A 26,612-nucleotide genomic window follows, 5' to 3' on the forward strand; every position below is an offset into this window, starting at 1 on the left:
GACCGTTTTTTGTTTTCAAACACAAGTAACACCATCCAACACAATTGATCAGACGATGATCATACGGAACACCCTGTTCACAATGGAATGGATGCTAAAAGTTGTGGAACATGTGTTGGCTATAAAACTGTCAGTAAAACGCAAGTCGCCTTGTTAAAGTCCTTTTCTTATGAAAAATAAACAAGTGAACGATGGATTGTCACAAAAAATGTGTGTGTGTGTGTGTGTGTGTGTGTGTGTGTGTGTGTGTGTGTGTGTGTGTGTGTGTGTGTGTGTGTGTGTGTGTGTATATGTATATATATGTGTATATATATATGTATGTATGTATATATGTATATATATGTGTATATATATATATATATATATATATATATATATATATATATATATATATGTATATATATGTATATGTATGTGTGTGTGTGTGTGTGTATATATATATATATATATATATATATATATATATATATATATATATATATATATATATATATATATATATATATATATATATATATATATATATATATATATATATATATATATATATCGGTTGAGAGCGGGAGTGTCCCAAGTCACTCATTAAGGCTCTCCCAGGTGCAACACACCTTATTCAAATAATTACGATGGTTGTTATGGTGCCTGAGAGCAGGCAAATGAGCTGATCACCTGAATCTTGTGTTTTGCAGCTGGCAGAGCTGGATAAAGGGCAAGACGGAAGGCCCGCGAGCTGACCATGCCTGATTTATGCCACACAGGCAAGAGAACGGAAATTCAACCCTGCACATCTGTACCGTAAGGCCGACGGGCTAAACCGTTGTATAGTATGTTTAAAAAAAAAGACAAGAACTTCGAGATTGCATTCCTTTAACAATCTCCAGAAAAGTTTGTCTTATTTTAGTTACAGCTCCTCTCTCTTTCTGTCTCGTGCACTTTTTACGCACACACACACACACACACACAAACAGAATGTGTGTTGACTGCTTTTCCCAGAGATCTATGTAGATATTCATCTTGGCCCCAAGGCCCCTCTTTCTTCCATCTATGACTGCCCATGTGCCTGGTTTTGGGAATTGGGAATTCATATCCAACGTCCACCAGCAATATTTATCTGAAACCAAGCATGAGTTAATACCCAATGTCAAAATGTGCATTCGGCAACCATTTATGATCTTAGCTACCCAATCATGAATCACCGCTTATGTTGGTCAGAGCCTTGAGGTTGTATTAGAAAGGTGCTTAAATGTTAATCATACTGATTTGATCGCTGAAAAGGTTTCTTCAGCCGTCATCTGTACTTCTTTGAAGGTGTCGGACGTTTCGCTTCTCATCCAAGAGGCTTTGTCAGCGAATTAAAAATTTGCTGGTCGTAGACCCCATATTCAGTCAGGACAATCGAAGTAATCAGGCAGGACAATAGAAGTAAACTTAGTCATGCTCATGGGGTGATACCAGAGCAAATGGGGCAATCAGGCCAGTCGTAGACCCAATAATCAGTCAGGACAATAGAAGTAATCAGTGTAGCCTCGGGGAATAGTCGTTTGCTACCCTTCAACCTTAGGGCAGAGAGCTATCATAGCAGAGACAGTAGGTATTTATACAGGGTGAAACTACCAGCAATTTTTTGTTTGCTTACGAAGCCTCTTGGATGAGAAGCAAAACGTCCAACACCTTGAAAGAAGTACAGATGACGGCTGAAGAAACCTTTTCATCGATGGACCACTCCTGTACGACTGAGAGCTTACACAAACATACTGGTTTTTAGCTCCTTTATTTTGACCTTGTCTTGCTAAAGTCTCACGTGTTTCATTCTGGGCGTGTCCGGTGGAGAGCAAGGTCATTGTTACAGTCTGAAATGATGCCAACACACTCCCCCCCCCCTCAATAATTTTTTTAGATACCGCTGTCATCCAAATAGCCCTCCATCCGCCTCCTACTTCCCCCGCTATAATGTACATGTGTCGTGCGACATGTTTTTCAGTTTTGATTTTGTGTTGGTATGAGTAGCAAAAAATGATCACTTTAACTCACAAATTGAATCCATTCATTTCAACCCTAGAAAAGTTTAGAATGACTTACAAATACCCCCCAAAAAATCCCACATTTTCACGGATCATAAACTGATTGTTGTTTTCATGTAATTGTTTTCAGCCTTTTTAGACTCTTCAATCGTGTAAGGATGGTTAAGATAAGTAGGCCGCAAGTGATTGACAGTTTAAAGCAACATGGAAACAATTTGATATGAATAAAAGCCAGCGCCATTGAGAACATCGTTTTAGAGTGTTTTCTTTTTTTTCTCTGTAATCATTGCATCCCAACTTATATAGAATGTGGTTTGTAATGTCATGGCTGAATGATGGGATGCTATTAACGTTGATTCCTGCAGTGAAGCCTGGCCGTAAGCACTCTCTAAAGTTTTCATGTCTTTTAACTTCGACCAAGTACCAGCAAGATTGCGGTTGTTAGTTAGTTTGTTTGTTTGTTTATTTATTTAGGCTCGCGCACACACATCGACAACAAATGACAACGTTGCATTATATATTTTTCTGTTTGGCTGGTTATCCCTTTGGTATAAGAGATATACAGTAAAGTCTCGTTATATCGATATTCAAGGGAGTCCGAAAAAATATCGATATAACCAGGACTATCGATATATCCGACCCTGTTTGCATGTAATTTTCTCCGTGCGTGCATAGAAATAGTATCGATATAACCGGGACTATCGATATATCCGATATCGATATAACGAGACTTTACTGTATAAGCTTTTTCTATGGTTGAGTCAGGCATGCTCTTCCAGTTTGAATTTGCAAGATAACTGGACTTGGAATACATTGAGTGGGGACAATTAAAATGGAAATGAACACCAACCTGAGACAACGGCAACGGCAAAAAGACCTCTTCTAGTGATTCTTAGAGGCGGCAGTTAAAAAAAAAAAAAAAGAAAACAGCGATTCAACATGAGTAATACAACACGCAACTTACTGATGTCATGAAATGTCATGTTGAACTGACAAATTTGCAAAAATACACTTCATATTCACAGCTGTTTTTTTGGGCATCCGGAATCAGAATCAGAAAACCTTTAATCGTCCCGCAATGGTGAAATTTGCAGTCCACAGCAATTTGAAAGGGGATGGGGCTGTGGAGGTGAAAAGGATAAAAAAAAACCTAGATATTCTAAGTGTAGTAAAAATGTCAGAAGACTCAGCAATTGAAATCAATTCAAACCTCACGTTTAAGCCCTTGACCAGCATTGTCGAGCTTTATCATTATTTTGTCAATATTCAACATGACAACATAATGAAGCACAAACAACTGGACATAGTTTTGCACGCATGGCATATCAAATATCCAGATCAGGCACTTTAGAACAATACCCAGTCAGCTTGAAGTGACGTTAGTCGTTTATTCCTCGAGTGCCTGTAAATGAGGTAACACAATTTCAACAAATTACGGAATTTTTGCAATGAATTCAGGTAGTTGAGGAAATGTAAGCCCTATTTTAAAGCCAGATTCCATCTCTGATGAATGGAAATTCTGGAACTTCCCCAAATTTATCGAGTGGAACCCTGACGAGACGAACACAGTTGTGCAGAAGGGCACCCCCCCCCCCACCTACCTACCAATCGACTACTTTATTTGGATTTCCATGCTTTCTTGTAAAAATAGTATTTCTAATCTGCGTTGACAGCAAGATGGATGAATGAACATGCTTTGTAAATCCCAGCAGGAAAATTAAGAAAAATGACACACACACACACACACACACACACACACACACACACACACACACACACACACACACACACACACGCACGCACGCACGCACGCACGCACACACACACACACACACACACACACACACACACACACACGCACACACGCACACACGCGCACACACACACACACACACACACACACACACAAGCATGCACACACATATAAAGTTAAAGTTAATGCATAATAGTATTGGAATTTGAACACAAAGCATGAGACACAAGCAGACAAAAACAATGACCCGACACGACTGGTCGGGCAGTGAGTCCTTTTAACAAAACACTAATGACAAAATGATCAACAGCCGTGTCACTGCAGAAGGAGCCCTACAGTGCCACCTGGTGGTCACAAACAGAACCGCCCTAACAGGTTGACATCATCCAATTCACCCAGTTGTGGCATTAATGTGAGTACGAAAAATACTGCATGTAACTTAAAGGACAACCGTCATCTCCGGACAAGTTGTGTCCATAATTTGTAAAAACGGTTCAAATGACTTCTACTGAGCGTATTTTACAAAGATTCCACCGCATATAGCTATATTCTTCAGAACTATTCATAACTGGATGAGTAACAAGAAAGCATCTTTTCCGAATCTGAAGCCATTGTTTTGATTCTCGAGCAAGGCAAGACATCTTGGCGTGACACTACGAACAAGGGGGCGGGACCTTCTGAAACTGGCCACTTCCGGGTTCAATTTGAAGTAGTTTTTGGACACTAAGTTATTTTTATTGGTGTTTTGCATTTGACTAAAAATATCATACTGCGTGTTTTGGCTATTTTAGACGCTATAAAAGTTTTTCTGATGTCTGTTAGGAAACAAAAAAGTGAGGTCGGTTGTCCTTTAAATTGACGTTGTCCTCTTCAGCCTTTCCGAAGATGCCTTCTGGTTCTCATAACACGGTTAGTATACTGTGACTTGATGGACCGCAGACATTGGTGTATTGTTCGGTGAGTCACATCAACAAAGAGAAACAAATCACTTGAGGAAAAGTAATGAAAAAGGTTAGACTTGGTGGGAGTTGGGACGGGCAAACCCTTGTATCCAAATTTTGACATTTGCATCACAAACGCAAATCTAATTATCTTTTCTAGACATGTGGTTAATATTCACCTCATGTCCACCTCTTTGGCTGTCCTTTTATTCAGGCAATCCAATGTTGGCTTCTCATGGCCAACAGAAGCTTCAACAGAAGAACCCCCTCCAATTGTTTAACTAACACTCCCCACAGTCTGCTGTCCTACGTACAAAGATAAAGTGATGTTTGATGGGCTCTTGTAGATAACACAATTAAGTGACTGGGACCCCACAATGTGTCCCAGGTTCTTTGTTCGTATGTGTGTTCAACAAGGGCATGCAGTACAAATGTATGAAGAAATTCTGCTTTCATAAAATGACTCAAAATGCATGACTCAACTGCGAATTGGGCATTTTCAGAAAGTCCCGCCCCCAGTTCGTGACGTCACGCCAAGATATCTTGCCTTGCTGGAGAATCAAAACAATGGCTTCATATTCGGAGAATATGCTTTCTTGTTACACATCCAGTTATGAATATGATTCAAATAGTTCTGAAGAGGAAAGTATAAATGTTTGCAATCGATTAAAGAAGGTCTTCCGGGTCATTTTGAGGGATCAAGACTGACGTGTTGCGTCACAGAAAATGCAGAAAATGGCGCCAGAGCTCCGTTGGAAATAGTTGTATTTTTCAGCTTGGAATTTTTGTCAACGAATATCAAAGAGTTGTCTCGGTGTAACATACAATGATTCACCATTGCGTTATTTATGTGTCTACCTTCAAATTTCGCCATCAACATGGATCAACACGAAGTTTTCAGACCAAACAAAGTACCGCAAAATGCATTGAGGTGATGCAAGGTACAGTGAGACCTCAACTTACAAACACCTCAACTTACAAACTTTTCGTTTTACAAACTTCAAATTTCTGAAAATTAAACCTTACAATAAGCACTATTTTCATAATACACACCCACCACGGCTGGCGGAGTGATCTTCGGCGGAAGCACAAGACGAAACAGCACCAGAGGTTAAGTTATCAACAGTCCTTATGGAAGGTGACTCTCCTTCCATAAGCCATCAACAACCATCAAAAAGGTAAATAAAACTTTATTTTACAGCACAGTTTATTTCTTTAATTACAGTCGTCATGTAATGTGCCTCTCTTTCCAAACAGCAATTCCCTTTGACCTTCGACCTCCAACGCCATTCCATCAAGCCATCAATGACCATCACAAATGCAAATAAAGTGACTTTATGATACAATGCAGTGTATTTCTTTCATTGCAATACAATAGCACATTTATTATACATAGAATAAAGTATGTTGTGTGTAGTTTTAAGGCTTATTTAGTTGAAAAGTACATTTTATGGAAACCCGGGAACGAATTATTCCCATTTTAATGGTTTCCTATGGGATTTTTTTTTGAGATACACACTTTTCACTTTCACACATCCAATCAAAAATGCGCTTTTTGCCAACTGCCGCCCAAACCGAATATGAACAGCGAAAAAGCGAGAATATGTATTCAATTTTATCGGTGAGCAAGATACAATCATCAAAAGCGCCATATATTGCTCGCGAGCCATAGGTTCCCGCATGCTCTAAACCTTAATGAAGGAAGTTTAAAACGCTTGACTTACAAATGATACATCTTGGAAACTATACATTTTCCGTTTTGGAGGTGGTCCAACACAATTCAGACATTGAGGCGAGACACTGATTTGGTTGTACATATGGTTAATGTGAATACAATTATCCCATGTGTTATGCATTATCATTTTTCTCAGTACTGTACAATCCAAAATAGTTTTATAACATGTTGGATGAGACAATACAGACCCTGTGTTGTGAGGATAGGAGAATGTCCTAAACACTCCTCCACCGTGCCTGAGAGGTAGTTAAAAGATGTACAGTAAAGTCTCGTTATATCGATATTCTCGGGAGTCCGAAAAAATATCGATATAACCGGGACTATCGATATATCCGACCCTGCGCGCATGTAATTTTCTCCTTGCGTTCATAGAAATAGTATCGTAATAAGCGGTACTACCGATATAACCGATATCGATATAACGAGACTTTACTGTATTTATTTATTTTTGTGGGGAGCACATCTAGAAATGAGCCATTTGGTCTGCTGACAAGACATTATTAGACATGCCAGAAATTAGTCGGAGCCTCAGTGGGAATTGAGCCTTTTCCGTTGCTGGTCACCCCCTATTGTATGACCTTCCACTGAGTATTCGGCAATCCCCCTCGCTGCCCATCTTTAAAACCCGCCTCAAAACTCATTTGTACTCTTTGACATTCGACTCTGCATGGTTTCACTCCCTTGTGCTTTCTACCATCTTTGTGACTGCTTTATTTCCTGTATATGATACCTGCCCATGTTAAGCGCTTTAGTGCAGTTTCAGCTGTTGTTAAAGTGCTAAATAAACCAATATATATTGTATAGATTGTAATTTCTAGCAATATACGAAAGTATCGAAACACCATCTCACACGTCTTCAAACGAATAGTAGTTTTATTTTTGTCTTGTTCATTCTTCTGTGTTTGTAGTTTGCATATGATGTAAATGTTTCAGCAGCATTATCCATTTGTAATATTAAGCTCTCAAAGAAATTGACAGTTAAGAATTTCATGCACCAATAATGACAACTTTTAACTTGATAACATAAGCTGTCCACTGTCATAACCGCTGTCCCTGAGAGGGTTGAACTATGCAAGACAATGAAAAGATTGAATGATTTTCGGTGATCTTTAATAAAACTCTTGATAGGATGTAATGTTACAAAAAAAAGAAGCAACATGATGGAAGATGAGACATGTACAAACAAGGATCACTGCACACAACACTGGATGGCACAGTCCACTGGGCCAAAGGTGGTCCCTCACACGATGGGTTGGGTCTCACGTATGAGCCACTCCAACGCCTCCTTTCTGCCTTGACGTTCCAGCTCCGCCCCCACCACCTCGCGGCACGTCCTGTGGTAGTCGTTTACCCAGTCCAGCTATTAAACACACGGACACGCAAACAGACTTAGCTCATGTGGTCCACGTCGGAATGACTCCTTGATAAAATTAGACACTTTCAATTTGCAACTTGTGAAACGGAAATAGCTTTGAAATTGTGTTGTGGGCATTGTGGGCGACGCTAACCTCCTTCTGGGTGAGCAGTTCTGTGTTCATCATCTTGACTTGAATGGGAACCAGAGTCAAGGGCTCAAACGTCAAGCTACCTCGATTTCTGTAATTGTACTAGAAGAAACCAAAAAACGGTTTCATCGTTTCAACACAACTTAATAATAAACATACACATTGTTGAAGAACCTGCTTTCCTTTAGTTTAAAGTCTTACTTTGGGCTTAGCTGGTACAACAAGAACCACATTTTCAAGTCGGATGCCAAAGGCGCCATCTTCATAATATCCTGGTTCTATAAATTAGAAGAACACGGAAAAAAAGAGCATATTATAATATACGGTATTAGCATTGCTATTAACTCATTCACTGCCATTTACGAATTTATTCAAGAATTGAAAATATGACGTAGAGCGCCATTCCTGAATTTTTTCTTCTTTGGGTATCGATAAACCGCTGGCCGTGGCCTCTGGCAACGTTTTTTTCTTTCCACAAGGGGGCAGCAATTCCCTTTTTTTTCCATGTTAGCGCTTTGTTACAGCTTTGCCTGTTATTAAAGCGCTATATAAACCAATGCGTGTAATGCATTGTATTTTGGACAGCCACACTCATTTCAAGCTCATTCACTTGTTTTTTTTCTGATGAAAGAAGGGAGTCTAAAGTTTTTTACGCTGCGTTGAATGTTTATCTAGTCCTAAAACTCAAAATTGTGTCGGTCCTGGAATTCGAGTAACAATGACAAAAAAAACTGGCACTGGAGTAGACATTTTTGCACATGTCTGGTAGTGAATGAGTGCAAAAGTAAAATAAGGACTATGTCAGAAAGAAGTAGGCATCATTGATTTGTAATATCAGTCTTCAATGCATACCATCGCTGACAATCATGCCAGCCTCAAGAGGTTCATCAGCGAATGTCTTGTAGCTGATGCCGCAGGGCCCCTCATGAACATTCAGAAAGCAGCCAACGCCGTGACCTGTGCCGTGCAGGTAGTCGAGGCCCGACTCCCACAGGGCGGCTCGGGCAAACGAATCTAGCAGGTGGCCTGGACAGGGACAAGAAGTTTATTATGCAGCAGTCACATGTACTTTGAGCCTCAGTTTATTCTCATCGCATTTCAATCCGTTTTGCATACAGCAGATCGTCATTACGCCCATGTATATGATGGAAATTATCTATGTGTTTTAGGACAACCGGCATCTCCGGACAAGATGTGTCCATAATTTGTAAAATGGCTTCAAATGACTTCTACTGAGCGCATTTTACAAAGATTCCACCGCATATAGCGATATTTTACGTTTTAAGACTCACGCTGAATATTCAGGAAGTCTTGTTTTTGAGTTGGTGACGAGTCCGTACGTGACGTCACTGAAGGAACACCCTTGGCCGAAAAAAGACACATTGTAGCAGTCCTTCTATCACGTCAATGTATTTTGTTCTACTTGTTTGGTCTGAAAACCTCGTGTTGCACCAAAAAGCCGCCAGAAGAGGGCGGCCAAGCTCCATGGAAGGAATTTATCAGCCTGTGGAAACGGGCTGATTAATTCCTCACAGAAGCTTGGACGCCATTTTCTGCCTCTTTTTGGGTGATCCATTTCCCCCCAATGTTGCCTCAAAATGGCATGGAATAAATTCTTTAATCGATTGCAAACATGTATGCTTTCCTCTTCAGAACTATTTGAATCATATTCATAACTGGATGTGTAACAAGAAAAAATATTCTCCGAATCCGAAGTCATTGTTTTGATTCTCGAGCAATGCAAGACGTCTTGGCGTGACGTCACGAACTGCGGGCGGGACTTTCTGAAAATGCCCAATTCGCAGCTCAATTTTTTGCAGATTTTGGACTCATTTTTTATTGGTGTTTTGCATTTGAATAAAAATATTATACTGCGTGTTTTAGGTATTTTAGATACTAAAAAACGTTTTTCTGATGTCAGTTAGGAAACAAAAAAGTGACGTCGGTTGCCCTTTCAACTTTGTTTGTGTTGAATTAAATACAGTGGTATTTTGAAATACAAGTTGAGTTTTTTGGTCTGTGACCAGGCTCATATTTCATCTTTCCTCATGAAAATGAATGGAAATATCAAGATTAACAAGATTAAATGTCAAACATTAAACAGTTTGTTCACCATGATTTAATGCTGCAAATCACTGCACTTTGCTCTTTCTCAAAGAGAGGCGGCGCAGAGGAACAACTAACTGGTAGAGTGAACGCTGGCGCGAATGGCTGCCGCTGCTCACCCGCACAAAAAAAAAATCCGCGACTGTAAAGTGTCCTTGAGAGTTTTGAAAGACGCTTAGAAATTAAATCTATTATTATTATTATTATTACATTTCCTCGGTCGTGTGATTATCCATATGTTTGGGAATGAACTACTTTGTGCATTCTGGACAAATTGTCATGCAAACTAATGTTAAAATGGTACCTTTGGTTCCATTGGGGAAAATGGCAGCACTGACGGCAATGTGTCCCTTTAGCACATAAGTAAAGCATTCCTTCAAGAATACAAAGAAATGATGTCATTTCAGGCAGAATGCCAAGAAACTGCGAAAATTATTGGATCGTTCAAGCTAAAATCAAGTTCAGCACCTTTTCATATGCAGATGGAGTTCCAAAGTGCACGGTGCGGGTGACGTCTGTGGTTCCATCACTGCCAAAAAGTAGACAAGTCAAACAAACCACATGCCAATTAAGTTGTTGTGTGTGAACAATTAGCTTACATGTACTGGGCTCCAGAATCGATGAGGTAAACTTCATTTACGGTAAGTGTTCTGTTCGTCTCAGGCAGAGGCCTACAAAAAAAAGAAAGGTCAGTTCAATTATAAACACATTGTGACAAAAACAATAGAAAAAAAAAAAAACCCAAAAGCATCTGTTGCTTTTCTGACCTGTAATGAATGATTGCTGCATTGGGCCCAACACTGGAGATTGTAGGAAAACTCAGACCAACGAAATGTTTCTGTTGACTGTGAAAGACACATCAGAATTATAATTAGCTTTTGTTGGTGGTGCTTCGAATAATTCTTTGAATCCAAACGTCTCTAATGAGGGTCACCGGAAAGCTGCAGCGGAAATTCAAACCGAGCAATGAGTGACCTCTCAGACCACAACATTTTAAATGTAGGCTTGCTGTGTACCCGAACAAAGAAAGTATGTATCGCTATTCATCATTGTTCCAAAACAGCCATATACATTGATGGATGAAAAGGTGAACGGATTATATACATCAAGACAGTTACCTTTCCAAAAAGATATTTCCAATCAAAATGTTCAATAAGTATTTAACCCTCAAATTATGCTGAAAAAAATGTGGGTAATTTTTACCCGTATGTAAAAATCTACACAAAACAGTCAAATAATAGGTGACATCAGCAACAACTGTTTCTGAGATGTTATAAACACACTTGAAAAGAGATACAGTGAGACCTCAACTTACGAACTTAATTGGTTCCCAGACAGAGTGTGTAAGGCGAAAAGTGTGTATCTCAAATAAAAAAATCCCATAGGAAACCATTAAAATGACAATAATCCGTTCCCGGGTTTCCATAAAATATACTTTAACTAAATATTCCTTAAAACTACATACAACATACCTTATTATATGTATAATAAATGTGCTATTGTATTGTAATGAAAAAAATACACTGCATTGTATCATAAAGTCACTTGTGATTTATGGCTTGATGGAATGGTGTTAGAGGTCGAAGGTCAAAGGGAATTGCTGTTTGGAAAGAGGCGCTTTACACGAGGACTGTAATTAAAGAAATAAACTGTGCTGTAAAATAAAGTTTTATTGACCTTTTTGTTGGTCGTTGATGGCTTATGGAAGGAGAGTCACCTTCCATAAGGACTGTTAGTAACTTAACCTCTGGTGCTGTTCGGTTGTGTGCTTCCGCCGAAGATCACTCCGCCAGCCGTGGTGGGTGTGTATTATGAAAATAGTGCTTATTATAAGGTTTAATTTTCATAAATTTGACGTTTGTAAGACAAAAAGTTTGTAAGTTGAGGTCTCACTGTACAACATATTTCCTATCCCACTGGGATAGTTTACAACTGTTTTGCAGAACAGAAAAGGAAAGGATATCAAGTGGTTTAGTCAACACAAAAACGGGTACGGGTAAAATTGACATGAACATAATATCAACATTTAATATCACACTCGCTTTCATACAATCTGTATCAAATTGCTCACTGCGCAGATCTGGTTTTAATTGGTTTTGCTTATGCAGAGTCTGATTACAATTGTGGCCTTAGGTTGAATATTTTTTTCACCTTTTTTATTTTTAAATTAGCTACCTTGACCGAGCAATAAAAGTATTAAATTGACCATAGGTCTGTTCAGCGGTATGCGGTACAAAGAATGGGCAGGTAGATGGATGGATGAATGTATTTTTTTATCCTGTAGAGGGAGCTATAATCAAGAGAACTTATCATGAGACTGTTTTGGAAAGTAACATATGACCTTGAATGTAGTTTGAAAACACACAAGAACAGCCATCACCTGCGTAGTTCCTCAGCCTTGTCAGCAGCTGAGATTTCTGTTACAGTCCCTTTTGGAATCTAAAAAACGATTAAGAGGACAAAATAAAAGCAAGTTAAATTAAAAATATGTGTTTCCCCAGGGCAAAGGGAGTGAAGGGAGTATGAACATGAGCAAGTATTATATTTCACTTCAACTATGATCGAACCAACTGGAAAAGGTTAGAAATCTGAGGCCAAATCCATCACAAACTATTGCATAAGACATACAAGCCAAATCTAAAAGGGCACAAGCACAATTACATCAGTTGATTGATGTCATTAGTCCCAGGAAACCCAGAGATTTCTAAGAATTAAATATAAAACCAAGATAAAAGTAATGAAGAAATTTTGATCTTAAAAGGGGTGAAGTGGAGTCAAGGCCTCTTTCACAAGTAGTCAGAAGCAGTCACGTGAGTGAAACATAACCGTCATGAAAAATGCTGATTCAGTTGCCATTTCATGTTAAAAATGGGGAAAAAAGTCAAATAAAGTGATAAAGTGGTACTGATTAGATCATCCAAAAAATGTGCGTGTTTACATTTTTAATGTGAATAACTAAACTGTGCAAAACAAAATGCCACGATGACCAAAATGAAAGTAGCTGATGCAGGCTGAATGTCAGCCTTGAGTGGATAATTCCGTCTGAATACATCAAGGGGCAAATATTTTACAAAATGCACGCAACATAAAACTCTCCCTACCTCTTTTTCCAACCAAGCAAAGAGGTCACAAAGAGCAACGGCATCCTTGATCTGCCAAGAAGATGAAAGAAACTTTATCCTTCCATCCACAAATAAAGCCTGAGATGAGTTTTACAAAAGCGTTCGTGAATCTTACGTGGGCTCTTTTCATGCCTTGAATCTCTGTCGTGTTTTTCACCGCCTTGGCCAGGCAAAGGGGGGTATAGGGAATGGGAGACCTGTGGGCCTGTACACGCGGCAAAAGGGAACGGATCACTGTTTGAAAAGAATCACCACAAAAAAATGAATAGTGTCCTTGAAAGTTTTGAAAGGCGCTTATAAATTAAATGGATTACTATTATTATTATTATTATTATTATTACAAAAAAATAATAAATAATAATAATAATAATAATACATTTAATTTACAAGCGCCTTTCTGAACACCCGAGGACACTTTACAATAAAAACAATTCATAAAACAATAAAATCATGAATAAAACAATAAATAATAAAACAGCAGATTAAAAACTAGAACATGAAAGCAAGTTTAAACAGGTGGGTTTTGAGGTGAGATTTAAAAGTAGGAAGGGAGTCAATGTGACGGATGTTAGGTGGAAGTGAGTTCCAGAGTTTGAGAGCGGAGCGGCTGAAAGCTCTGCACCCCATCGTGGTGAGACGGGCAGAGGGCATACAGGGGTGGAGGTAGGAAGAGGATCTGAGGGCCCGAGAGGGAACAGAGATTTTAAGTAGGTCAGATAGATAGGTGGGGAGGCAAGGTTATGGATGGCTTTAAATCTAAACAGAAGTACAGTAAAGTCTCGTTATATCGATATTCAAGGGAGTCCGAAAAAATATCGATATAACCGGGACTATCGATATATCCAACCCTGTTTGCATGTAATTTTCTCCGTGCGTGCATAGAAATAGTATCGATATAACCGGGACTATCGATATATCCGATATCGATATAACGAGACTTTACTGTATCTTGAAATCAATATGAAGATTAACAGGGAGCCAGTGGAACTGCTGGAGGACAGGAGTGATGTGGTCAAAGGAGGGTTTTTTTAGTGATGAATAAGTTATAGGGGCAAATAAGGATACAAGCAGGGTGGAGGCAGATACGACATTTCCAAAGAGCCAAGGATATAATTTGGATTGTGTTTGAAGTTTGCAGTGGTGCAGAACTTCAAAATTAGAGCTGTAATTTGTTTAGCTTGCCTTTTGTTTTTAACTTCACCCTTTGCTCAATGGATGAATCGCTCTAACAGCTGAGGAGCAATCGCCCCACCTTACACGTGGCTTGGTAAAATATTCACATTTTCATCAAACTATATTTTCAAATAAATAATTTCGGGCTGGCACTAATGTATGCGCGTGGTGTTGTTAAATGAATATGATCATGTAAGTTTGATTTTGCAAAGGCAGACGTTTTCCAACAACTTTGACTCTCTGGTCACGCATGACATGACTGAAAATCTACATTGTTTGCATTCACCTCCAAACTAACTTTTATGAAATGACACCAAGAAGATCAGGAGACAGCGAGTGTATGTTCTCTGAAACTGAGATCTCTGAGAATGCGTATGTTCTCACATATCAAACCAACTTAACAAAGCTCATTATGAGAGAATGATAGTAATCTGAGCCCACACCACGAAACAAATTAAAACACGCCTTTTAACAGCTGTAACATGAAAGCCTTTTTTTGATGCCACTAAAAACACAATGCAAACTAACATGCATCTTTTTTTTCGACAGAAAAAAAAAACGAGACATTCCATCTATCTCTATGCACATACAATTTAAGCATACTCTCACCTGGGGGATGACCTGTGTGATAGCGCGACTGGCCTTGTCACAGATCCACACTTTGTCCTTGTTGCCAAGTGCGGTGCAGATGGCTTGCAACTCGGCGAAGACCGATTCGTATGGAAACGTCTGAATGTGAAGCTCGGGCTTGCTGGGCATATCCAGTTGCAGATGGTCCCTCAACGCCGGGTCAGCTAGACGCTTTAGGTCCACAAAAAGTCTGCGGAAAGATTCAGATAAAAAGAAAGTGCATAGGAATGTGCCATAGTACAGTAAAGTCTCGTTATATCGATATTCTCGGGAGTCGGAAAAAATATCGATATAACCGGACTATCGATATATCCGATCCTGCGGCATGTAAATTTTCTCTTTGCGTTCATAGAAATAGTATCGTAATAAGCAGTACTATCGATATAATCGATATAACGAGACTTTACTGTACTTTCAGAATCACAGTAATCATAAACAAATCAATTGAATGAACCTCGGAAAAAACAATGGCCTAACTTTTGCCCTTTGCAAGAAATTCAATGAATGAAATCAATGTATTCCAACCGTATTGTGTCGATCCCCACAATGGCATACGCAAAGAAGACAGGGTTGTACTCAATATCTGCACCCCGAAGGTTGAAAAGCCCTAGACAAAAGAGGAAAACCACCATAAACGTGAGTTATTGGCATTTTTATTGATAAATTATCCAAAAAGTGAAAGGTTTGTTTGCTATTTTCTGGATGTTCATTCAGTGGATTAAAATATTATTGAAAAGTACCTTTACGTCACTCGTTCAATTCAAAGAGTAAAAGTCATTCAATAAATAATAATAATAATAATAATAATAATAATAATAATAATAATAATGCATTTAATTTCTAAGTGCCTTTCAAAACTCTCAAGAACACTTTACAGTCACAGGATTTTTTTGTGAATAAATTTCGGGAATGGCAGTGAATGAGTTAATGAAGCATGGGCAAATAATAATAATAATAATAATAATAATAATAATAATAATAATAATAATAATAATAATAATAAATTTCATTTATAAGCGCCTTTCAAAAGGCGTTCACTCAACCCGGAATAACTCAAAAAGATAGAAAGCTAGCTAGCCAACTAGTAGATAGCTAATAGCTAGCTAGCTAGATAGCTAATATGTTTCCTGACTCATATAGCTAGCTAGCAATGAGTGAGCATACTGTCTGTGATATACAACTTCACTTTTGGATTCGAACTGCTGAAATAAAAAAAAATATATATAGTTTTTTTTCTCTGATCCTGATGCCTAGCATATGCACCTATACATTGTATTGTTTTTTTTTTTTAAATCAATGATCCTCCGCAGATGCCTGAGCAATTCCCCCTTCAATCCAAATGTCCATTTAGTCCGAATACAAGCTGATGACAATCACAATCAATGTAATTAACATAAATTCAGCAAGAAGGCAATCAGAAGCGAGAGCTCTTCATGTTCGGTCAACACGGCACTCAAATAGACACGAAGTGGTACGCCCGTTCATCCCGGGGTCCTTGGATCGTGATCATGTATCAAAGCTGACTTATGCAAGAGATGTGACACTGCTGTACACGTGAGAAATCGGCGAGAGTTTATCACAATTGTCTTTTGTGGCAGATTATTTTCAGTCACGGTCTAATATTTGTATTTTTTTCCATTTACCTAAAGGTGCATATGATTAATTTACCTGAAATTAATACTTACATGCTATTTCATCCAGAGCTGTGGCAATGAACCAGGATATTTTTCGTTCTGTCATCTTTGCTCGGAGCACTGTGACCTTGTCTTGCCACGACATACCTAAAAGAGTAAACAGATAATGTCAATGATTTAATCCCACGGCCTTCATCTCATCTCTCGGGAATCACTTATTGCACTTATTATTTATCCAAATCCAAGAAAGAGCACAACACAACAAAATTATGGCTGATAATGTGAAATTAAAAATGGAATACAGTAGTGTTATATGACAAATTCCTAATTTCCTTTTGGAAACTATACTTTATTTGATAAAAAAAAATATCAAGTATTCGCGGATGCCTCTGCGTGCTTGGGCTGAGATTATAATAGTGTTGGAATTTGTAGTAAGTATTTATTTTGTTTTGATAATAATAATAATAATATTATATTATTATAATATAATATTTTAAGCACCTTTCAAAGCTTTCAAGGACATTACAGTCACAGACAAGCATAAGTACTATAATAAATAAAATACAATAATAATAATAATAATAATAATAATAATAATAATAATAATAATAATAATAATAATAATAATAATTCAGTAGTGTTATATGACAAATTCCAAATTTCCTTTTGGAAACTATACTTTATTTGATAAAAAAAAAATCAACTATTCGCGGATGCCTCTGCGTGCTTGGGCTGAGATTATAATAGTGTTGGAATTTGTAGTAAGTATTTATTTTGTTTTGATAATAATAATAATAATAATAATAATAATAATAATAATAATAATAATAATACATTACATTTTAAGCGCCTTTCAAAGCTTTCAAGGACATTACAGTCACAGACAAGCATAAGTACTATAATAAATAAAAAATAATAATAATAATAATAATAATAATAATAATAATAATAATAATAATAATAATAATAATAATAATAATAATTCAGTAGTGTTATATGACAAATTCCAAATTTTCTTTTGGAAACTATACTTTATTTGATTAAAAAAAATTCGCGGATGCCTCTGCGTGCTTGGGCTGAGATTATAATAGTGTTGGAATTTGTAGTAAGTATTTATTTTGTTTTGATAATAATAATAATAATAATAATAATAATAATAATAATAATAATATATTATTATAATATAATATTTTAAGCGCCTTTCAAAGCTTTCAAGGATATTACAGTTACAGACAAGCATACGTACTATAATAAATAAAATACAATAATAATAATAATAATACAATACATTTTAAGCGCCTTTCGAGGCTCTCAAGGCCACTTTTTGAGTGTTGAGCCTTTTCATACAGAGAGTGCTTTGGCATACAAACTATTCTTTTTGGGTTTTATTTCTTTGAGAAACAATTTTGCTAATCAATGACTAATTTTGAGTGGTAATAGAAGAGTGTATTCATTGTAAAGACCCGTGTAGTCCGATCCCAAAGTGCGAAGCTGCGTGCTGGGTCTTTGTGGACGGTCAACCCACACCACATCAATGAGGTTTTCCTGCACTGGTATGAGAGAGTGCGCCGCACTGGTCAGCGCCTTGGACATGGCTTTCCACTGGTCTGACATGGAACGTAGACAGAAAGAAAAATAACACATTTAATGTATACATTCATTCATTGATTCATTTTCCTAAGTGCTAAGGTCCTGGGGGGTGCTGGAGCCTATCCCAGCTGTCTTCAGGCAGTAGGCGGGGGACACTCTGAACGAGTTGCGAGCCAATTACAGGGCACCCAGAAAAAAAACAACCATCTGCTCTCACACTCACACCGAGGGACAATTTGGAATGTTCAATCAGCCTACCATACATGTTTTTGAAATATGGGAGGAAACCGGAGGATCCGAAGAAAACCCACCTATGCCAGCTGTATACCCTGAACCGGTTGAAAGCCAATCGCAGGGCGCACAGAGACAAACAACCACCCACGCTCACATTCACATCTAGTGACAATTTATAGTGTTTCAGTAACCTGTCACGCATGTTTTTGGAATGTGGGAGGAAACCGGAGTACCTGGAAAAAAACCTACGCATGCATTGGGGAGAACATGCAAACTTTCGAACTGTGCTGTAAGGCCGACGTGCTTTCCAGTCGAACAGCGTACTGCCCTTATACCAACAACAATAGAAGCAATGTGCATGGTGCTTTTGGGAGGAACAGTTAATGGCCACATACATAGAACAGCACTTAAATAAGTCACCCGATGCTTTCCTGAAATGCCCCAGAAGTAACGCTCTTAACTCATTCACTGCCAGACGATGTGCAAATATGTGTCCACACCAGTGCCAGGGTTTTTGTCATTTTCACTGAAGTTGCATCATCTTCCCTCCCACATTCCAAAAAACATGCGTGACTGAAAAACTATAAATTGTCATTAGATGTGATTCTGAGCGTGGGTGGTTGTTCGTTTGTGTGTGCCCTGTGATTGGTTTTCAACCGGTATTGGGTGTCCAGAAGGGATAGGCTCCAGCACGCTTTGTGACCCTTGTGAGGATAAACAGATGAGAAGATGGATGGATGGATGGATGGATGGATGGATGGATGGATGGATGGATGGATGGATGGATGGATGGATGGATGGATGGATGGATGTTGCTGGTATGATGACATGCATTCACGGTGCTCTGGGTTGCATCGCCTCCAAGAAATTTTGAAATGAAATCCAACTCTGAAATACCTGCCGCAATGATGCGAGCATCGACCCCCACTTTCGAGTTCTCTGGTAGGACACTTATCAACCAGTCTTCCTGAGAGGGTGTCTCTTTCAGTCCTGCATGGCAGTTGAAAATAAACAAACAAACAAACAAAAAAAACATTCATTGTGTTTACAGCATTCTAATGTAATGCTTATTGTACTATTATCATGATCTGTCTGTTTTTTGTTTTGAGGTCCAGCTGAGCGGTCGGCATTTACCGCTCGGCTGCGCACCTGTCATGCATTGCAATAAAATGAGATGGGGACTCGATGGCCAACAACTGAATGCTAGATAATTCGCCTTTCTCAAGCCGTTGCTTCTTGGCTAATTTCTTGACATTACTTATTTTGCTATCGGTTTTCTATGAGTAGTCCTTTTGGTTTTGGTCAGTTATTCTCAGCATGTATTTTTTATGAATTGTTTTGGTTGTCCTTTTGACACGAGCTATTTTCCTTTGTATTTGTCCTTGCTTTTTCCAAGCTTTTTTTTGGCTGACTATGTGTTTGTAGAGTCAGTCTACTTCTGTCCGGCACCCACCGAACTCTGACAGCTATTAGTTGTTGAATTAAAACAAAGTCTTTAACTCATTCACTGCCAGACGTGCAAAAATCTGTCCACTCCAGTGCCTGGGTTTTTGTCATTGTCACTCTTAATTCCACGACCCACAGAATATTGAGTTTTAGGACTACAGAAACATTCAATACAGCGTTAGAAACCTTTGAATGTCTTATTTCATCGGAAAAAAGACTTAATTCCTAAATGACATGGGTCTGGAGTTATATGAACTAGAAATGAGGGTGGCTGACCAAAATACAATACATATTGGTTTATATATTTAACAACAGCTGAAGCTGGAACAAAGCGCTAACATGGAAAAAACATGGAAATGCTGCCCCCTTGTGGAAGGGAAGAAAACATTCCCGGAGGTAGGGCCAGCGCTTTATAGGCACCCCAGCAAGACAAAGATAAACCTGAACAAATTTGGGAATGGCGCTCTACGTCATATTTTCTATTCCCGAATACATTCGGAAATGGCAGTTAATGAATTAAATAATTTAGTCCTTGAATCATATTGGTCACCGCAAATCTTGTTACAAATCATTTCTCTCCTAAAATAGCGAATAAATAATTTCTGTCCCTCCAAATGATCTGCAACTTTTCTTTGGCAAGCAAACAAAGTTATAAATTACCCATTTTCATGAGGGTCCAGTTGTTGTCCATCTGCTGGGTGGCCTGAAGGAAATAACGGCCATCGGTCCACATGGCGGCATACTGCTCTGTGACGATTGCTGTACCTGTACATCACAACGCCCATTTTCTGAATGAAAATTTACAACCATGGGCTCAATGTTGACACTACAGCAGTGATTCTCAAAGACCAAGTACCAAGAAAATAACCAACACTAAAATACAGTAGAACGTGTTCATCATAACCATGTCATAACCCTAACCCTAACCCTAACCCTAACCCTCATGGTGTCAGAAGGTTTAATTTTATATCCAGTAATTGCAAGGCAATGCATTTGAACATTGTAAGGCAGAGTCCCTGTAGGTTTTTACATACAAAGTGCATGTACAAGCGCAAGGTACATTAAAAACACCGTCAAGAACAGGTACCTGCTGAGCCGTTGAACCCACAGATAAACTCCCGCCTGCAGTCACATGGTGCAATGTATTCACTCTTAAAGACACAGAGACAATACAAACAATACATGAGTAGAACACATCATTAATAATCAGAGCAAAGTGGTCCTCAGCCTGTGTGCCACCTTTGCCGATTTGTCCTACTCGCATCGTGACTTGTACAAGGAGAAGTGAAGGTTAGAAGAAATAATTCATTTTAAAAGATCAGACAAGCAGAAAATGGGGGCAAAATCACCCAAGCATACGTACGGTGAGTTAATACATCCAGTTTCTACTTAAGGAGACAAAAACCTGGAAAAGGAGTACAAATAATTTACCTGGTGGGCATCACCAGAGGGGATAATGTAAGCCTGGAGAGGTTCTGAAACATATTTACAATTCTTCATCGCCTGGCGGAGTTGCCTGAGCAGCTCTCCTGTGATCTTCGGAGACATGTTTCTGTCTGAATGGACAATAATGGCAGAAAAAATATAATATAGTAATATATTACTTCATTCAGCTGGAAGAGAGCAACAAATCATTAACAAGGAATCAACTGTAGATGTCTTGCAAAGTACACGACGAGCAAAAATAATCGCAATGATTAAGTCTTTCTCATTTAAAACCTCATGCAGTGGCATTACCAGACATTTGGGAAGACTTTAGACGACTGGAGGACTGACTCACTCGAACTGGCTGTCTATTAACGTGGAGCTCACAGATCATATTTTGATCTTTAACCCGAGTAACATGCTGATTCAGCAACAGGTGTCTTCGAAGTGGTAAAAGTACACAGACTTGATACTTATTGCGTATCTCCACCACAATCTGATTTGATCCAATACAATAATTCTGTTTTCATTTAATAGGCCATTTTATTTCTCCCGACATCCACCCGACCCGCAATTTAAACATCTCTTGAGGGAGTTTGCATGCTTGTCCTTTTGTGGGCTTTCTTCTAGTACTTCAGTTCGACATTTGAGTGTGAATGCTCATTGGACTATCCATGTCATGTGACTGATTGCGGACCAGTCTAGGGTGGAGCCAGCTTTTCAACAAAAGTTAACTAAGATAAAGTCCACTTACCAGTGACCACAATGAGCGTGATATGGATAAAGATGAATTGTATTGGGTTTGAACTTTGGAGGTATGTACAGTACTGTACTACTAATGTAGGTATCCAAATTACGATGATGCAGGGCAAACTCTATCCACTAATAATAAATATATACATAAATATTAGGGGGTGGGGTGCATCTTTGACCAAAAGACAAACCAATGCATTTATAATTTGGTTTGACTCGATGGGACTATAATTCACGAGGTTATGGTATGGTGGAGTCTGAGACATGGTATGATACAATTACTATTTTCTTGGCGAGAAACATACATTTGAATTATCTTGTCAGTACAATGTAGCATTTCTTTCTACGATACAGGCAATAAAAGCTGATTCGAAAAGTATCTCAATGTCTTTTAAAACATTTTCAACCAATAGCTTTCTTATTATGATGATCTTTTCCACAACATATTCTTGCAAAAGAGTGAAATAATAGTGTTGCGAGATTACTTCCAACCATCTTTTATACAACTTGTTTTCATTAGGGCCACAGGTGAGTTGGAGCCGATTGTAGCTCATCCTTAAATCATCACGATTTTGGAGGTAATCAGTTATTAGCGAGAAAATAAAATAACCGGCGATCGACCCGATGACTGATCCATCTCGTCTATTTAAAGAACTTGCTTTATTGCTTGTACACTCAACCTTGTGTTTGCCTGTTTCACTGCACTGTAATAACCTTGAACAGCGTACGCTGGAATGATTATACCTTAACTATTGTTCTTTTTGATTGTAAAGTCTTTTTGGATGGTCTGAAAGGTGCTTGTAAATTAAATGTATTATTATTATTATTATTATTATTATTATTATTATTATTATTATTTATACCTAATGAACACACGTACATGCACATGTACATCAGCAATTACGCAATCAATAAAAACAGCATTTTGTTTATGCAATGATCGCAATAACAATAAAAATAGTCTCAGCCTTAAGGCTGTGGACAGAAAAAAAGGAGTGAATGTACAAATGTAAAGAAGTCGAGTCACTGCTCAGTCCCAATAACGAAAGCTCGTTGAATGCAGAAGAGCTGACAAATGTCACCCAATCACGTTTTCGGAGACTTCATCGATGAGCATTACCATTGGTTGATCTGCACGTCAATTGCACGCGGAACGCGTGCAATTGACGTGCAGATCTTCAATTATTGCTCACTTGTTTTGCTTGCTTGCGCGATACTACTAACACGTTCAGGTGCTTTACCTGTTCTGAAAATGTAATTGAATTTGGCAATGTGACGTACTTCCAAGGCCACGAGTACAACACCAACAACAATAACATTATTCAATTGACTGTGGTCCACAGAATAACACAATCTGGACGTTTCAAACTCCGAACACAGAGTACCTAAAATTCGCTTTACGTTTTCAGAGTGAACAACCGCATGAGCTGAAATAAAAGACAGGAGATGAGCAAACGTGTCGTTCATTCGAAAACAAACCGCATCTGCCATATGACTCGATGTGGGCCATCATACAAACTCCTGATCAGCTTTCAGATGAAATACATACAGTAGGTAAAATAATGAATACACACCCGGTATTTTTGCCTTGTGAACCAGAGTCCTGCGTTTAAGGGAAAAACAAATTTCAAGAACAAACCTTTAAGGGTTTGGTTTACTAACAGAAGGCAGCCATATCGTTCGTGACGTCATTTATCACATGACTACTGTTTGTTCCAGTAGCGGCGGAAAGATCTGCCTCGCCTTCTTTTGTTTTTTTTTTTTCATTCATAAACCTTGTTTTTAAGATTTATTATGAATATACTTTGTAAATTATGCCATGTGCTCTGCATTACTATTAACAATAATCATAACAGCGCTAAAGCGCTTCACGTTGATTTCAAATTCACGTACTGACGACGCAGAAAAGGGGACAAGTTGGGATTGTTATTTTGTTCAAGGACTCTTTGACATGCTCATAAGAGCAAGGAGATAAAATAATAATAATAATAATAATAATAATAATAATAATAATAATAATAATAATAATAATAATAATAATAATAATAATAATAATAATCTCCGCACCCAGTACATTACGTATTGAGCAATTACGTTTTTCCAAAAAGCTTTGCATTGTGCATTAGCACCTGTGTATATATCTTTTACGTGTGGTCTTGATGGTAAACACACGTCAACACAAGAAACCAGATTAACCCATTCACTGTTTTTTGTCATTGTCACTAGAATTCCACGACAAACAGAATATTGAACTTTAGGACCACATAAACATTCAATGCTTCTTTTCCTTTCGGCCTTTCCCTTCAAGGGGTCGACACAGCAAATCAGTGTCCTCCATCTTCAGAGGTTTGATCCGCATGTTTGTTTTGGCCAAGCTTTTACGTCGGATGCCCTTCCTGACACAACCCTCTGTATTTATCCGGGCTTGAGACTGGCACAAGAAGACACTGGCTTATGTCCCCTTGTGGCTACAGAACAAGCAACTCTATGAACTTAATAAAGAATAAAGAGGAAGATGCTCTGTAAAAGGCTCCCAAACACAAAATGGTCATCGGCACAGCAACATTCAAAAAAGCAAAACTATACTCACCAAACAGCTTGTATGTATTGAATCAAATATACATTGCTTATGGCTACTTAGGAGCTCCAACCCTTTCCAAAAGTATTGGAATGGCATTCAATGCAGCGTTAACAGCAGTTGAAGCTGGAACAAAGTGCTAACATGGGAAAAAAATGAGAAATTCTGCCTCCTTGTGGAAGGGAAAAACATTGACAGATGTCTGGCCAGCGTTTTAGCGGCATCCAAGCATGAAAAAAGAAAAACTGAAAGAATTTGGGAATGCCATTCTACGTCATATTTTCAATTCACAAATATATGAGTGAATGGCAGTGAATGAGTTAAATGTGTGTGATATATATGTCTTATGAGGTGACAAAGTTATCATCATCATCATCCTCACCACCTGTTTTTTTTTCAAAATACTGTTCATGTCCATGAAAGGCCCTCGTCCTTATCTCCCTCACCGGCTGGAACCTTTTGGAGGCCATGATGACATTGGAATGATGGTCTGCTGTCTTTGAAGTGGTTTCGAGGCATGTACCATAAGATGATTTGCTGTTGTCAAGTTGAAGAGCCTATTAGTATAAATTTGCATGACGCCCCTGGAAACATCTTCTTGACAAGGCTGCTTTGCTTCATTCCATGATAGGTGGAACTATTCATTCTGACGTCACGATAAGATCGTTCTTGTGTGCGGTATTCATGATAGCAGTAGCAGAGACCGACAACTTATTGAAAACTCTTTTGAACTTGGCAAACATTTTGACGGGCTCTGCTATTTAGAAAATATGTTTCTCTATTACGCAATCACTCCTTCTCTTGCCGGTGTGTGATGAATTGGGCACTGGAAGCGTCTCTTTAGCGTCAAGAAGTGACATATGGGACCATGCTTCAAGCAGTATAGCTACTGTGCCTTTCAAAGCATTCCATTCACTCCATTTCACAAGTTTTTAGATTAGAATGAAATATACAACCCAGTAGTATAAAAGGACAACAGACATCACTTTTTTGTTTCCTAACTGACATCAGAAAAACGTTTTATAGCATATATAATACCCAAAACACGCAGGCTGATATTTTTAGTCAAATGCAAAACACCAAAAAATGACTTAAAGTGTCCAAAATCTGCAAAAATGAGCTGTGAATTGGGTATTTTCAGAAAGTCCCGCCCCCAGTTCGTGATGTCACGCCAAGACGTCTTGCCTTGCTCGATCATGGCTTCAGATTCGGAAAATATGCTTTCTTGTTACGCATCCAGTTATGAATATGATTCAAATAGTTATGAAGAGTTAAGTATAAATGTTTGCAATTGATTAAAGAAGGTCTTCCGGGTCATTTTGAGTGATTAAGACTGATGTGTAGCATATCAGAAAATGCAGAAGATGGCGCCAGAGCTCCTTTGGAAATTGGTTGATTCTTCATCTTGGAATTTTTGTCAGCGAATATCTAATACAGTAAAGTCTCGTTATATCGATATTCAAGGGAGTCCGAAAAAATATCGATATAACCGGGACTATCGATATATCCGACCCTGTTTGCATGTAATTTTCTCCGTGCGTGCATAGAAATAGTATCGATATAACCGGGACTATCGATATATTCGATATCGATATAACGAGACTTTACTGTAGTTGTCTCGTGTAACATACGATTCACCATTGCTTTATTTATGTGTTTTCCTTCTAATTTCATCATCAACACGGATCAACACGAACTTTTCAGACCAAGCAAAGTACCGCAAAATGCATTGAGGTGATGCAAGGTATGTCCTTCCTCGGTCAGGGGCATTCCTTCAGTGACGTAGGGTGAGTACTCGTCACCAACTCAAAAACAAGACTTTCGGAATATTCAGTGCGAGTCTTAAAACGTAAAATACAGCAGTGTGTGGTGGAATCTTTGTAAAATACGCTCAGTAGAAGTCATTTGAAGCCATTTTACAAATTACGGACACAACTTGTTAGCGACCGACCACTGTTTTGGATGG

General features: G+C 38.4%; 1 protein-coding gene across 2 annotated transcripts; it reads right to left on the reverse strand.

The window, feature by feature from the left end:
* Window positions 1-7,543: 7,543 nt before the first annotated feature.
* xpnpep1 (X-prolyl aminopeptidase (aminopeptidase P) 1, soluble) lies at window positions 7,544-23,661 on the reverse strand. 2 transcript variants are annotated; one of them, XM_089006746.1, is made up of 20 exons: window positions 23,643-23,661; window positions 21,322-21,446; window positions 20,978-21,041; window positions 20,551-20,655; window positions 19,342-19,434; window positions 18,084-18,227; window positions 16,672-16,767; window positions 15,512-15,593; window positions 14,966-15,176; window positions 13,299-13,388; window positions 13,163-13,213; window positions 12,442-12,500; window positions 10,829-10,906; window positions 10,661-10,732; window positions 10,530-10,590; window positions 10,366-10,435; window positions 8,808-8,981; window positions 8,157-8,233; window positions 7,959-8,057; window positions 7,544-7,810 (listed from the first exon to the last, which is right to left on the reverse strand). In XM_089006746.1, the coding sequence occupies exons 2-20, from the start codon at window positions 21,436-21,438 to the stop codon at window positions 7,691-7,693; spliced, it is 1,863 nt and encodes a 620-aa protein (XP_088862872.1). In that variant the 5' UTR covers window positions 21,439-21,446; window positions 23,643-23,661; the 3' UTR covers window positions 7,544-7,690. The 2 variants fall into 2 exon arrangements, with proteins under 2 accessions (XP_088862872.1, XP_088862873.1); XM_089006747.1 differs by lacking the exon at window positions 23,643-23,661 and adding an exon at window positions 21,628-21,674.
* Between the last annotated feature and the right edge of the window lie 2,951 nt (window positions 23,662-26,612).

Source organism: Hippocampus bargibanti, linkage group LG10, assembly GCF_051943395.1.
Source record: "Hippocampus bargibanti isolate YZ-2025 linkage group LG10, ASM5194339v1, whole genome shotgun sequence".
NCBI classification, from domain to species: Eukaryota; Metazoa; Chordata; class Actinopteri; order Syngnathiformes; family Syngnathidae; genus Hippocampus; species Hippocampus bargibanti.

Excerpts from the sequence above, each read along its gene's own strand:
- xpnpep1 (XM_089006747.1), bottom strand. Across the intron at positions 8,982-10,365 it reads TTTCCCCAATGGAACCAAAG|GCCACCTGCTAGATTCGTTT; the intron begins GTACCATTTTAA and ends GTCCCTGTCCAG. Across the intron at positions 8,234-8,807 it reads TGGCATGATTGTCAGCGATG|AACCAGGATATTATGAAGAT; the intron begins GTATGCATTGAA and ends TCTAATTTATAG.